A 13,947-nucleotide genomic window follows, 5' to 3' on the forward strand; every position below is an offset into this window, starting at 1 on the left:
ATTGTAGTAGAGTAGAAGTTTAAAGTTGCAGAAAATGGAAAAACTCATGTAAAATACATGTACCTCAAAACTGATGTTGATGCCTGGTCCAGACTGAAATGTATCTCTGTGATTATTTTATTGATTGCCATGACGTTTTGTTGATTAGCGTCACCATGAGGTTACCATTTGTGGCAAATATAAAATATCACCAGATGTTTCCTAAAAGACTTAATTCATACATCTTTTATTGTAAAATATAAGCAGTGCAATACAGTTCAGTTCATCTGCTGTTGGAACAGTTTTAGAGAGGTGTTGGTTCAGCTGTATGATCATTTGGGAGGTTGTAGTTAAGAAGAAACAGGTTTATTATTGTTAGTAGTAGTAAGTAGTAGTTTCAAGTAGGATTTCACATACAAGGAGTTTCACTTGGTGTTTCGATGCATAACAGTCAAAATATACAAAGACAAGAAACAAGTACTGTAAAAGTCAAGAAATCACTACATGTAAAACATATCTATTCTTAAATAATATGAGCTGCATTGAACGTGCAAAATATTGACAAAAAACAAAACCTTGTGGTGCTGTTGAACTGTGTCCTCGTCGATATAAATGGGGTGGATAAAATAACAGAAAGACCTGCCAGTATAACATAATACAGTTCAACAGCAGCACAAACTACAGCCACTAAAATTATCGTACAGTCGAATTAACACCTCTCTAAAACAGTCCTTATAAAACAATTGTCATCATTTTCCAGATTTGTAAAATCAGGTGTCATACTTTTATAAAAACTTTCAAAAATGTTTTAATAAACCTTCAAACTCGTGGATTTGTCGCTCACTATTTCTGGATCTTGTTGCATTGTCTCACCGGTTCCTGAAGCAACACGCCCACGCCAATACAGCCCCCTTATCTTTTTTTAAACGCAGGGTGCTGTTTTAGGTCTGAACAGCTGAGGTCTTGTTAACGTGAGCGCAGCAGATGGCGTTCAGCATGTCCAGAGTTTGCAGAAGCAGAGAGTTGTATAGAAGCTAAGCAACGTGCTGCTGTGGACAGCTGTGCAGCAGATGGTTTGGTATTTTAGCTACCTAAAAGAAGGCCCACTGAAATAAATCTATATCAGTTCCAGTGTACGCTTTGTGTTTTCAGCGCTATGCTTTGCTCCAGGCGGCTGGAGCCGTATACTGTATACAGCCTCTGGAGCCAAGCTGTCGTTGGGCCTTTTTTTAGGTGCCTAAAATACGTTTTGCTATTGATTAGCTTCCGTCCAACTCTCTGTTTCTCCAAGCTGGTGACGCGCTGACCTCCATCTACTGCAGTTAATACACTGACTGTGTATAAGTACCTCAAACAGACCCACTTAACAAATCTTGAACTATTCCTTTAACCCTCCCTTCTAGCCTCCTGTTTCCAGGTTATAAACCTCAGATGGGACTCCGCTTGGTCCTCCTGTAGGGGCTCAGCAGTCTGGTCAGGCGTTCCTCTCTGACGGTGGGATGTACTCCAAACCAAGATGTGCAAATATCTCCTCCTCCGACGTCGCTCTCAGATATCTACTCTGTAACAGAAAAAACTAAACAAACATTGCATCCTACTTATTTTGCAAGAAGAAAGACAAGAGGTGTATATTTATACCTGTTTGTTATCGTACAGAGCATGGCTGCTTAGAGACATGGCCTTCTCGTGCCCCGCCCAACGTCGTAGCTCTCTCTCAAACAACTGCAGAGAATATGGAGTCAGTGGAAGCATCATTCACTATGGAGCATCCTATCCTAGGTAACTTATGAAAGGTCACCTTGGATCCTGTCCAGCCCAGCAGAGCGAAAGCAAACTGGCTGATCGGAGAGACCACCAGGTCCACTCTCACGGCTCTCCACGGTTTGTGTCTGGCAGGTTTGGTCTGCAGAATTTGCACACCGTTTTCTGTCAGTGTCTCTGGCTGTGTCGCTCCTCGCTTCTCCTCCTTGGCAAGTTTAAAGATGGAGAAACATCTCTCAAAGCGGTCAATGTTGGAGGCGGGCCGAGCAGGACCGTCATTAGACTCCAGGTAAGAGTTTCTTGTAGTTTTCTGGTACAACAGGAAACCCTTGAGAGACGGGAAACTATAATTAAAGCTTTTGTGGAGTGAGAATATGAATCTCGATTATTAAAAAGAGGCGTCTTTAGGGGAAAATGCTGATATATTTCTGGTAGAGAAGGACCAATGAATCACTGCGCCGATATGAGCAAACAGCAGATAAATCTGTATTTGTGTTAATAACAGCTGATAATTGACAAAGAAACAGAGAGAAAGAAGACGAATCCTCCAATCATGTTATGAGTGTTGTTGTTGCATAGTTTGTCCACCAGAGGACGCTCTCTAGCAGCTCCCCTGTTGGCCACACACCCACAAATCCACCGCAAAACATAAGATATTATATAGCTGCAGTACCGGAGGCTGCAGATTCAGGACCCCCGCACTCCTGAGGCCGCAGTTCTTTTGCGACAGAGCCATCTAGTGGAGTGGTGGTGGTAATGCACAGCAACACGAAGAAGGTTTGCTAGCACGTGGGCCGTGAGGCCGATGTGCGCAGCTGTAGGGTGTACCGGTCATCATAGCAGCATATAATCAATAACTTAAGTTTAGGCACACACTCGGTGATGGTTGTGGTAAGGATAGTTGGCTTCGGGGGGCAGTATCAAAGTAAACAAGGGTTCTACAAATGCAGTTCTGGTCCTAGGATGGCGGTCCTGAAACTGTAGCCTCCGGTACCGCAGCTACATACTACTCCAAAACAATCAGCAATCAGCTGTACTTTAATTTAAAGTACTCAACTATTTATAACAATAAAAACAAAGTTTATTTTTAAACTGCGTTGATGCGATATGTGATATTATGTATTGTCAGTTGTAGATTTCGTGCTGTGTTTGATGCTCTGTTAATGATTGTATGTTGTTCCTCAAATGTAAGTCGCTTTGGATAAAAGCGTCAAATGAGTAAATGTAAATGTAATGCATTGTGTCACGTTCTTACATGCTTGGTGAGGTATCATAGCTACAGATGAAAGATGTTAGGGATAATCTTTGTTTATGTTATGTGTTACTAAAAAGAAGGGGGGAAAAAAAGAATATCGGCTAATATATCAGCATTTAAATATCAAAATCGGTATCGGTTTTAAAAACCCCTCATCGGTCGGGCTCTAGCTCCTGATATCCCTTAGAGAGACACTGCGTGACTTTTTATAAAAACCACGACAGACTCAAGAGTCTACCTGCGATTCCAACCTGGCGACCACTTTAGGCATCAGTCCCACCTCCCTGCCCTCCTCTGGATGTGTTATCAGGAAGTCGACATCATGGCCCGTCAGCTTTCCTCTGCAGAGAGTCACAAGAGACGCTTCCATTGAAGTCTGAAATTTCATAGGAGGAGCAGCTCGTTCCAGATGTGTTTTTCCACATCCCGTATTCCCATTTTAAATGTTCTCTTTCTCCTCAATGTCACCGAACATAGAATCACAGTATCATGTTTATGTTCAGACCAACAGTTTTAATTATTTAAATGCTCTGAATACTACAGTACCGGTGAGCTGCAGCTACATTTGTCAATTCAGTACTCTTAACACAGCGTCACTGGTACTGAATTCATCTAAAATTGACACAGAATTGAAAACAGAATTAACTTAAACTGCAGATTGTGTTTTCAGTAATCTTTCACCCGCTGATAGCAGCACATCTAACAACATTTTAAGCTCTGTGATTGGATGCTTTTTACCTAAATGCAAATTGGGAATTGTAGTTAAAGTTTTCATATCTACAGGCATGTATGTTTCCCCAATTTGAAAGAGAAAGAGAGAGAGAAAACTGTTGTCAAACTACAGGGTTTCTGCAGGTTCCCCGAGTTAAATCTAACCCTTCGAAATAAACTTTCACGATCATACCAGCCAAAGTACGAAAGTATGTTGGAAAACTGGCAGTATATAAAAATTGCTATTACAATATACTATGATAATTGAGCAGTGAGCAAAACTCCACTTTTGTTTTTCTGTATTTTTTAAGCTTTAAGGTGAACAGCAGTGGAGGAAACAGAAAAAGCTACTGCTCAAAAAATTTAATTTCTAACGTTTATCCTGGGAAAGTGTCAGTGTTATTTGATTTGTACCTTCTGAATCCTCCAATCAGACTCATCTGTGCACCGGGTAACACAGAAACAACAGCTCTCTCCACAATCTCACCGATGGCGTCGGCTTCCGCCTTAGTGACCGGCTGGTTGATGTCATCATAGTGCTCCAGACCTGAAAGTCAACAAACTATTAACTGAAAGAGAGACTTGATCGAACGCAGTATGACCGCAGAGCGCAGAGACACACCTGCTTGTTGAGCTCGATTGAGAGTTTGTCCTGAATCCTGAAGCTGCTGAAGGCTGCGTATCCCCTCTCTGATCCATCGGTCTGCTGTTTTCGCTCCAACTCCGAAGATACCTGTCAAAGCCTGAAATGCACATAGTGATGAAAAACAATTGTGTAATAAAGCTTTGACCCATTCAAAATCAAAGCAACAGGGAATCATAAACTCCTTCATCTTATTTAGTTTATAGCACTTTTTAATAAAAGACTGGAAATATTTAATATTCTCGTTATTAAAAACAACTCCCATTAAAGGATCATTTTGGCAAAAATCTGTGCAGTAGACACTTCGGTCGGCAGCACAAAAAGTGCTAATTGTGCCTTTTCCGGCAACAACTCGCCTCTCGCGAGAGCGAGATTTGAGCTTGACTAGACTTCAGTTCCCTGTTAAAAACAAAGGGTGTCACCGGGAGACCCTCGTAAGGATCCTTTCCAGGATGTTGAGACCTGTAATAGTCTGAAAAGAAGCACTTTTTGTGGACGTAATTTTGAATAATAACTGTTAAACTGCAGCTGCAGGACTCTATGAAGAATGGACATTTTTTTTAAATAACTTAATGTTTTCCCAATAAAAATTTAAGCAGAAAAGAAAAAACAATTACAAGAAGTGTTTTTTCTTCTCTTAATGTGTAATTTAAAGGGTTTTTAGAGCCTTGAAGAAGTAAAATTGTGCCATATTTGACAAGAAATTAGCTAAAATGTTATGAACGTTACATGATTTTGTTTAAGAGCGAAAAAAAAAATTAAATGATTATCTGTTGACTCTTCAGACTGGCGGATGGAGACAGATAAAATCTACACTTCCACAAAACAGCTGACATACCTTCAGCGCGTTATACCGCCCTGACTGCTTTGTGGATTCAGCTTCACTTGATGCTCCATTCTCTAAAATGTCCTACGAGAAAACAGCAAAAATTGATTGTTAGATCTTCTTTTGAGTGTGATAAAGTAGCCAAAAGAGGTTTAGAAATGTAGATGTTTGCTGACTTTGATGACTCTGAGTGAGTGTTCTCCCAGACAGGGAAGCCCTCTGAGCTGCGACATGCTCGTCACCGGTTTGGGGAGAGCCTTCAACACGGCGGCGGCTCGTCGAAATGCGACACCTCGTCCTTCCTCATCACTGAGCTCAGCGTTTTCAGCCAGGAGCGACAGAGCATCCTGAGACACAATACATATCTTTATAGCTTAATGTCAGTGGTGCAGGTGTCATGTATGAGATTTGCTTTTTCTGGGGGACGTACAGTGAGGGTGGTGTTATGGTTGTCTAGAGTTGTCCTTCTCTGACAGGCGTAGCTGGGGACGGAGAACACCTCAACCTCTGCTTCATTGATCCGCTGATCCTGAAACACAAAGAGGGATTAAACAACACGACAAATGCAACGGAAATCCGAGAGCTGTATTCATCAAACTGCTAAAGAAAAATTGGACTTCACTAAGAGATAAATGTTAATATACTTGACTTTCACTCTTCACTAATATAAACTCAGCAAAAAAGAAAGGTCCTCTCACTTTCAACTGCTTTTATGTATGGACATAAAAAGATTCAACATCTAAGACATAAACTGAATTAAGTTTATGTCAGAAATAGAAAAATGTGTCCCCGAATAAAGGGAGGTCAAAATCAACAGTCAGTATCTGGTGTGGCCTCCAGCTGCATAAAATACTGCGGTACTTCTCCTCCTCATCAACTGCACCAGGTTTGCCAGTTCTTGCTGTGAGATGTTATCCCACTCTTCCACCAAGACACATGCAAGAACCCGGACATTTCTGGGGGGAATGGCTCTCGAGGGTACCACATGGGGGAGGAGGATGTCTTCCCTGTAAATCACAGCATTAGTCCGACCATCACCCATGGTGACTCAAAACCGCGTCAGGCGAGCACTTTTTGCCAGTCCTGTCTGGTGCAGCGCAGGTGGGTTTGTGCCCATAGGTTGCAGGTGATGTCTGCTGTGGACCTGCCGTACAACAGGCCTACAAGCCTTCAGTCCAGCTTCTCTCTGCCTGCTGTGGACAGTCTGAGCACTGATGGAGGGATTGTGCGCTCCTGGTGTAAGTTGGGCAGTTGTTGTTGCCATCCTGTCGCACATAATTGGTCCTGCATTAAAGGGTAACTTCAGTGTTTTCCCATGTTTCTGTGTCTATGTGACTTATTTGGACAATGATTTTGGAAATTGGTCCAGTACTGAGGGAGCTTGCTGCAGTCAGCAGCAGTGAAACAGGGCAGCGTACCGTCAAAGTGCCTCGACTAAAGCGCTTGTTTATGCCACTGAGAGGCTCAGATTGTTATTATAAGTGTCTGACAACATTGTGGAAATGCTCCCCACAGAGATTTTTTAAGGAGTAAGATCCTTTTGTTTAACCAGAAATATTCAGTATATCGCTTTCGTCAAAGCCACCAGACTCCATTGACAAAAATAGAAATCGTACCTCTCTGATCTACTGCTGCCTCAATCAGTTGGTTTGTTTGTGTTATTTGGTGTTTCTAACCTGTTAAAACACCAAAGTCACACAATAACACAAACAAACTAACCGACCGATAATAATAATTAACAATTGGGCAGATATATATAAAACTATATAAGCAAAAGTTAGTCTCTTGATCATGTGTGGATTCAGAAGTGTAATTCTAAAAGTTTAAAGTTTGGGCCTTTATTTCCTTCTCAATACGGGTCTGATAATAAGGAAATTAGTCTTGTAAAGTAAAATGTACCTGTAGTTTATGTCTGTCCAGTATTTCAACAGGTTGGCCTTCACGCATGCTCTCTGTGTACCAGCTGATGTCCAGAAGGTGAGCAGGTTTCTGGTCCTGTGAGTCCAGCCACGCCCTCACCTCAGCGCCAGAGTTGTTCTCGGAAATTAAATGTGTGACACTTTTACTGTGAACACAACAGCTTATTTAATACACAGGCCGACAGGCTTCCTGACGGACATAATATGATAATATACAAATAGACAAAAGCAATACAGTATGTACAACTAAGTTAAGTTTCATTGTCTGGATATCTGCGCCAACTTTCATCATAATCCATCAAACAGTTGGTGAGATAGTGGTGGAATTACTGAAGTAAAAGTACTTATACCACACTGTAGAAATACTAAAAGTCCTGCATGGAAAATGTTCTATAAGTAAAAGTAGGTAAGTATGATCAGAAAAATATACTTACTTACTTACAAGCATTAAAATGTTGTGTGACTGTTGAACTATTATATATTCACTAATCAGATTTTTATTCTTCCTCTTGTATTAATGCAATGCAGGATTTTACTGCTGTAGTTGTTGAGGCTGGAGCTCATTCTGATCTATTTTGTATCAGACTGCAGCTAATGATTATTTTCATTATGGATTAATCTGCTGATTATTTCCATTAATCGACTGATTGGTTGGTTTGTAAAAAAAAAAAAAGTCTGAAAATACTCAGAAATGCCATCACAGTTACCCAGAGCCCAAAGTGACACCTTCACAATGCTTGTTGTGTCCAACCAACAGTCCAAACCTGAACATCGTTTAGCTTAAAAGTTCATCAAAATAGTTGCCAATTAACTTTCTGTCAACTGACTAATCAATTAATCGTCTAATCATTTCAGCTGTACCGGTGGTTGGTTTATTACAAAACATTATATTTTATATGCTGTTAGATAAATGTAGCATAGTAGTGTCATGAAAAGACAAAGTTTACATTAGTACTTAAGTTCAGTACTTGAGTAAATGTTCACGTATTTTAATTTCCCTGCATTGGATCATTAAAGTGAATCTTACCTGAGCATCTCCTCCACTTGAAATCCTTTCTTTCGCCCGAGCTGAGAGAGGAAAGCTCTTCTACTGGCTCCCATCTTTCTTTCTAACAGGAATAAAACAACCTGGGGGAACTTGGCTGGCACTTTCTCTCCATTGAGGTTAGTCCCAGTGTTCCCAGCATGTGATGGGACAAGTTTCCTTCTCTTTAATGGAACCATGTTTCACTCTGTTGCTGAATAATCTCATAACCCTCTGGTGTTGAAGCCTACAAACATGTAACATTAGAGCCCATGTCTTCTATAACAAGCTAAATATTCAATGTGTTTTTTGGCTAATTCTGACCATCATTTCTTTGTTGCTAGCTTAGTTTTATAAAGCTATTTATCGTAAAATAGTAATTATTACAAATAAAATGCTACGTCGAAGCTAAGTTAAAGTGTTTAACGTACCCGGGTTCATATTCTGTGTCAGGTTAAAGAGAAAGAAAACCACTTCCAGCAGAAAACTTCTGTTTCACTGCAACCGGAAGCAGCTGTGTAGGAGGCAGCTCCAGCTGCACGTAACCAAAATAGTTCCGACTAGAAACGCTCAGACCAGACTGCCCAGTATGGAAGCCCACTGCTGCCACTACAAAAAAAAAAGTTAGCTGTGATATAAACTAAAATAGTCATGGTAAGTCAAAGATAGTAAGTCAGTATTCTCATAATTTAGTTTTTTTAAATTTTTGCCTATATATATATATATATATATATATATATAATAATAATAATCCTTATTTGTAGAGCACTTTTCAAAAACAAGTTACAAAGTGCTTTAACAAGTGTAAAGAATAATACAAAAAAACAAGATAAGAGCATGAAAAATTAATCTAAAATTAGTAAAATACAATAAAATAAAAGGGATAAAATAAAGTCAAATAAGATCGGGAAAGGCTCTCCTATAAAAGTACGTTTTAAGAAGGGACTTAAAAGTGTTCACTGACTCAGCCGACCTGATTTCCTCGGGCAGGCTGTTCCAGAGCCTCGAGGCCCTGACAGCAAACGCTCTGTCCCCTTTAGTTTTCAGTCGAGACTCTGGAACAGACAACAGACCTCTGCCCGAGGATCTCAAGGTACGTGCTGGTGCGTATATATATATATATATATATGTGTGTGTTTATGTGTGTTTTGTGTGTGTTTTTTTTAACTAAAAATAAGTTTGAACTTAACTGATATACAGTAAATGCATTATACATTATATTATCTGACATTATTAGACTGTCAATACTGATGCATCAATTTAATATTGTAGCTGCTTGAGGTGGAGCTAGTTTTTCTACTTTATATACAGTTAGTTGTATACAGTTCCAAAGTCCAGTGGTTCCCAACCTTTGGGTCGGGCCCCTTCAAAGGGTCACCGAAATGTAGTAATGTGGACAACAAAACAAACATAATTCTGCTAAACAGTTTTAAAATCCTTTCTTGTTTGGACTTTGAAAAGTATGACCTCTTTGGGCCTCAAACAAGTATTTAAATGATAAAATATGGAAAGTTTAGAAGAGAAATTTCTCTTTGGTGGAACTTCTAAACAGCTTTTTTTGTAAAAGGTACAATATTTCCCTCTGAAATGTAGTGGGGTAAAAGTGTAAAGTAGCATAATGCAGAACTACAAAAGTAGCCCTAAAGTACAAGTACGTCAAAATGTACTACACCACTTAATGTGGCTGAACAAATTTACATGTGGAGCTGGTTCTTCCACTTTAAGGCCATCACAGTACAGATGATGAGGATGATAAACTGTCATCAGTTACCAATAATAGCATCCACCCTTTATGATGCACAGGCTGCTATAAGCTCAGCAGAACACCTTCAACTCATTTCATAGTTCGACAAGAAACAGGTCAGGCATGACTGTACCTACTCATCGCTACCTGCCTGTACAACAATTCATCAGAAACATCTGCAGAAGAAATATGAATTGCAGCTAAATTCAGAGATTACAAACGGATCATTAATGTCTCACTTCTTCTCTTTATAGTGTTGGTCAATATTAAGGCGCTAACTGACTGATCCTCACTGTACAATATCTCGGTAAGAAATTATTCTTTTTCCTATTGATGAGTTAGATGAGAAGCTCAATAACACTCTCTTGCAAGTACGCTAACTATGAAGCTATAGCACCAATAATTGGTTTGGTAGGTAGGTAGGCAGGTACATTTATTGTCACAATATAACAGGTTATATGATGAAATTGAGCTTTGTAACTCCCTTCTGCTACATAGCAGATAATATACATTAATATAGAAGCAATTATAAAAATGGTAACAGAAATAAACAATATATAGTTTTCAATGAAGCAGTGCTGAGGATGAATTAGAGTTTAAGAGTCTGATAGCTTGGGGGGGGAAAGCTGCTCTGCAGTCTGGTGGTGCGGAAGCAGAAACTTCTATATCTCTTCCCAGAAGGCAGCAGGGTGAACAGGCTGTGGCTGGGTGGGTACTGTCCTTTAGTATCCTTTGGTCTCTGCGCAGGCACCTCACCGATATCGCTGATGCTCGGGAGATGGGTACCAATGATCTTCTGAGCAGTTTTAATCACCCGCTGCAGAGCCCTCCGGTCCTGGGCCGTGCACATCCCATGCCAGTTTGAGATGTTTCCAGTCAGGATGCTTTCTATTGCTTCTTTGTAAAAGCTGACAAGAACTTGGCAAAGAAATTTGGCCTTCTTAAGCTTCCTTAAGAAAAACAGTCTGAGCTTTCTTCACCAGCGTGGAGGTTTGAGACGACCATGTCAGGTTCTCTGTGATGCAGATTCCCAGGAACCTGAAATTGTTCACCTGCTCCACCTCAGCTGCACTGATGTAGACGGGAGCGTGTGTCTTTATTTACTTTATACTGAAATCAACGATCAACTCCTTAGTTTTGCTGACGTCGAGCAGTAGTTTGTTCTCTGAGCACCACTCTGCAATATTATGAATTTCCTCCCAATATGAAGTCTCATCGTCGTTTGAAATCCGGACGGTGATGGCGGTGTCGTCCGCAAACTTCACAACAGAGTTCTCTCCACAGCTTAAATTAGCATTAAAACTGTGTTTAACCTTTACAAAGAATTAAATGTATGTGCTGGATTATTTCTTGGCTGAGAGCAGTGTTGTCTGGTCTGAAAAAACAACTTAACTTTAAACCATTTTGTTTTCGAAAGAGCAAGAACCTTGATAACCCTTTAAATTTTCATCTAGTGCCATCATCAGGTCAAAATGTTTGTCCAGTCCTTCGGTTTACAACCAAAAAGCTGAAAAACTCTTTAATTCATTCCCATCAGCCTCAAGTTTTTGTTTATCGCCATTTAGCATATGTTAGCATACTAAGGCACTAGACTACAATGGTGAACATGGTAAAAATTACGCTAAACATCAGCATGTTAGCATTGTCATCGTGCGTATGTTAGCATGCTGATGTTAGCATTAGCTCAAACCACCGCCATGGCTAAGCAGCTTCACAGATCTGCTAAAGGCCACTTTATACTTCTGCGTCGAGTTTACACCGTAGGGTTAGCCTAGTTAGTGTTATAGGCAACATCGCCGTGAGCGTTTATACTTGTCCGTGTTTATGTAACTCTGTAATTAAACCGCCAAAATGCTAGTTGGCAGTGGGGTTTCTATGTTGCACCACTGAAGTGGTACAGTGAAGGGTACGGTGTAGGGTACTCGGCTAGGTGTAAACTGTGGTCTAGATTCAAGTATAAACTTGCTTTAACATGGCTGTATATGACTATATCTTGTTTACCACTTCCAGCTCACCCCTGACACCATCAGACCAACCAGTGCAAAGGAAGTGCTCAATGATGTGGTTGATTAGATAGCTAGAGTCAGTCCGTATTATCAATAAATAATCTTTTTCGTGTGAGAGTATCCTGTGAGAGATAATTACTTGCAAATGAGCCCCTGTGCTTCATACAGAAAGTTGGTTGTATGAATTTCTTAGCGCCCAGTGTTCTTTAGATAAAAACCAGGTGCATTATAACCTCTTCTGTCCACCTTTGGTAAGTCAGTCATTATAAACTCACGCTGTTTGCACTGTTTAATCACACAAAACTCTATTTTAAAGTCTCCTCAAGTGTCAAAAGATCCCAAAGATATCAAATATCTCAGCCTGAATAACAGAGAAATCTTCAGTACATGACGTAATGCTCATGAAATCAAGATTTTTTCCAAGTATCAAAGTAATTTATTCATTATAATACAACACAAACTTGTACAACAAAATCAAAGTTTGTAGTCCCTTCAAGCTACATGACTAAATCTAGTCAACTTAGTTTTACATTTTTTCATTTACTGTATGAAATATGCACTCTGTCAGATCTGTGTCATCATGTATTGTGTATATGTTTTCAAATATGTTGTGTTTAAATGTTTGGATTAAAATTTTTTACCCTTGTCAAACACTGAAATAAATGATTTGATCGACAGTCACTGTAAAGCTGTTTGAGGGGAGATTTTAGGGAAATTACATCTTTTGTGCTAAAATGGTTTCAGATCCTCCTTCTGTATACATTTAGGTTTTATTTCTCTTCAAAACAAAACTACATTTATAGACTATAAATATATTAGAGTGAGGTGGATAAGTCGGCCGGACCAATACATAAAATAAATCATATTTGTATGTTTTAGAAACTGCATCAACATAACAACTGTAAAATCTCCAACTCAACTCTTGGTTACTATTCCTAAATATCTGAATTTAGGAAATCCTTATCAAAAATGTTTTCTTGTGCTATGTGTTTGTAAAAAAACAATAAAAGTCTGAAAATTGACCAGTTGATCTTGTTATCAGATTTTTAAAACTCTCAAATGTCGAGATTGGTATTGGCCTAAAAAAGCCAGTAATTGTCAGGCTGTGATATCTATGTATACATCTGACATTGGTAAAATAATGAATGAACGAACGAATAAATGTCTCCCTCTATTGGACTGAATTTAAAATTAAACAAGATACGCCACTCAATGTCGTGAATTTTGATCTAAAATGAAATGAGTAACATTGTTAAAATGATTCACATTTTTGTTAAATGGTTTTCTATACTGGAATAAATTTAAAATTAAATCACATAACATAATAAAACGTAACATAAAATAATATAGGCTAATATAATAAAAAGCAATACAATATAATTCAATTTAATATATTAAATTAGTAATATTGGTGACTTTTTCGAATAATGGATCTCTATATTGCTGCGAAGGACTGGCGACCCGTCCAGGGTGTACCCCGCCCTGCGCCCGATGCCAGCTGGGATTGGCTCCAGCCCCCCGCGACCCTGTACGCAGGATAAGCTGTTGATGATGGATGGATGGATGGATGGATCTCTATATTGGATTAAATACAATATAATATAATAAATTATGAAATAACTTTTTTATTAATTGACTCTGTATTATATATTCTGATATACCTAATATAACATGATGTAATGTAGTATGCCATATAATAAATTACCAAATTACTTTTATATTAATGCTTTCTATATATAATGTAATCAAGGTATTTTATTTATCACTATTCAACACATAATTGTGTAAAGAAAGAAAGTTTGTAGTCCCTTTATGCTACACACACACATACAGGACTTTACAGATAATTAAATGATTATTTAAAAATGATAACGTATGAAATAAAATAAAACAATACAGTTATTTATATACATATACATTATGCAGTGCATTTAAAAAAAATTTGCATCTGTGGTGAATGTAAACTGCAACAACAAGATGATAATATGGTTTTCATCTTAATGTAAAGAAGTTTGACATTTGAGCACCAAGCATCACAAATGAAAAACACAGATAAGATAATGCAATAATGTATAATCA

General features: G+C 38.9%; 1 protein-coding gene across 2 annotated transcripts; it reads right to left on the reverse strand.

Moving 5' to 3' along the window:
- Positions 1–210: 210 nt before the first annotated feature.
- Positions 211–8,648, reverse strand: polm (polymerase (DNA directed), mu). 2 transcript variants are annotated; one of them, XM_038733465.1, is made up of 12 exons: positions 8,550–8,648; positions 8,122–8,365; positions 7,075–7,240; positions 5,606–5,704; positions 5,352–5,522; positions 5,188–5,259; positions 4,329–4,449; positions 4,121–4,253; positions 3,234–3,336; positions 1,778–2,068; positions 1,618–1,701; positions 211–1,535 (listed from the first exon to the last, which is right to left on the reverse strand). In XM_038733465.1, exons 2-12 carry the CDS (start codon positions 8,316–8,318, stop codon positions 1,407–1,409), a joined length of 1,566 nt encoding a protein of 521 aa, XP_038589393.1. In that variant the 5' UTR covers positions 8,319–8,365; positions 8,550–8,648; the 3' UTR covers positions 211–1,406. The 2 variants fall into 2 exon arrangements, with proteins under 2 accessions (XP_038589393.1, XP_038589394.1); XM_038733466.1 differs by having other exon boundaries at positions 211–1,540; positions 8,122–8,639.
- Between the last annotated feature and the right edge of the window lie 5,299 nt (positions 8,649–13,947).

Source organism: Micropterus salmoides, unplaced genomic scaffold (assembly GCF_014851395.1).
Source record: "Micropterus salmoides isolate LMB-PRFRI ecotype aquatic unplaced genomic scaffold, ASM1485139v1 Ms_hic_scaffold_20, whole genome shotgun sequence".
In the NCBI taxonomy this organism is placed as follows: domain Eukaryota; kingdom Metazoa; phylum Chordata; class Actinopteri; order Centrarchiformes; family Centrarchidae; genus Micropterus; species Micropterus salmoides.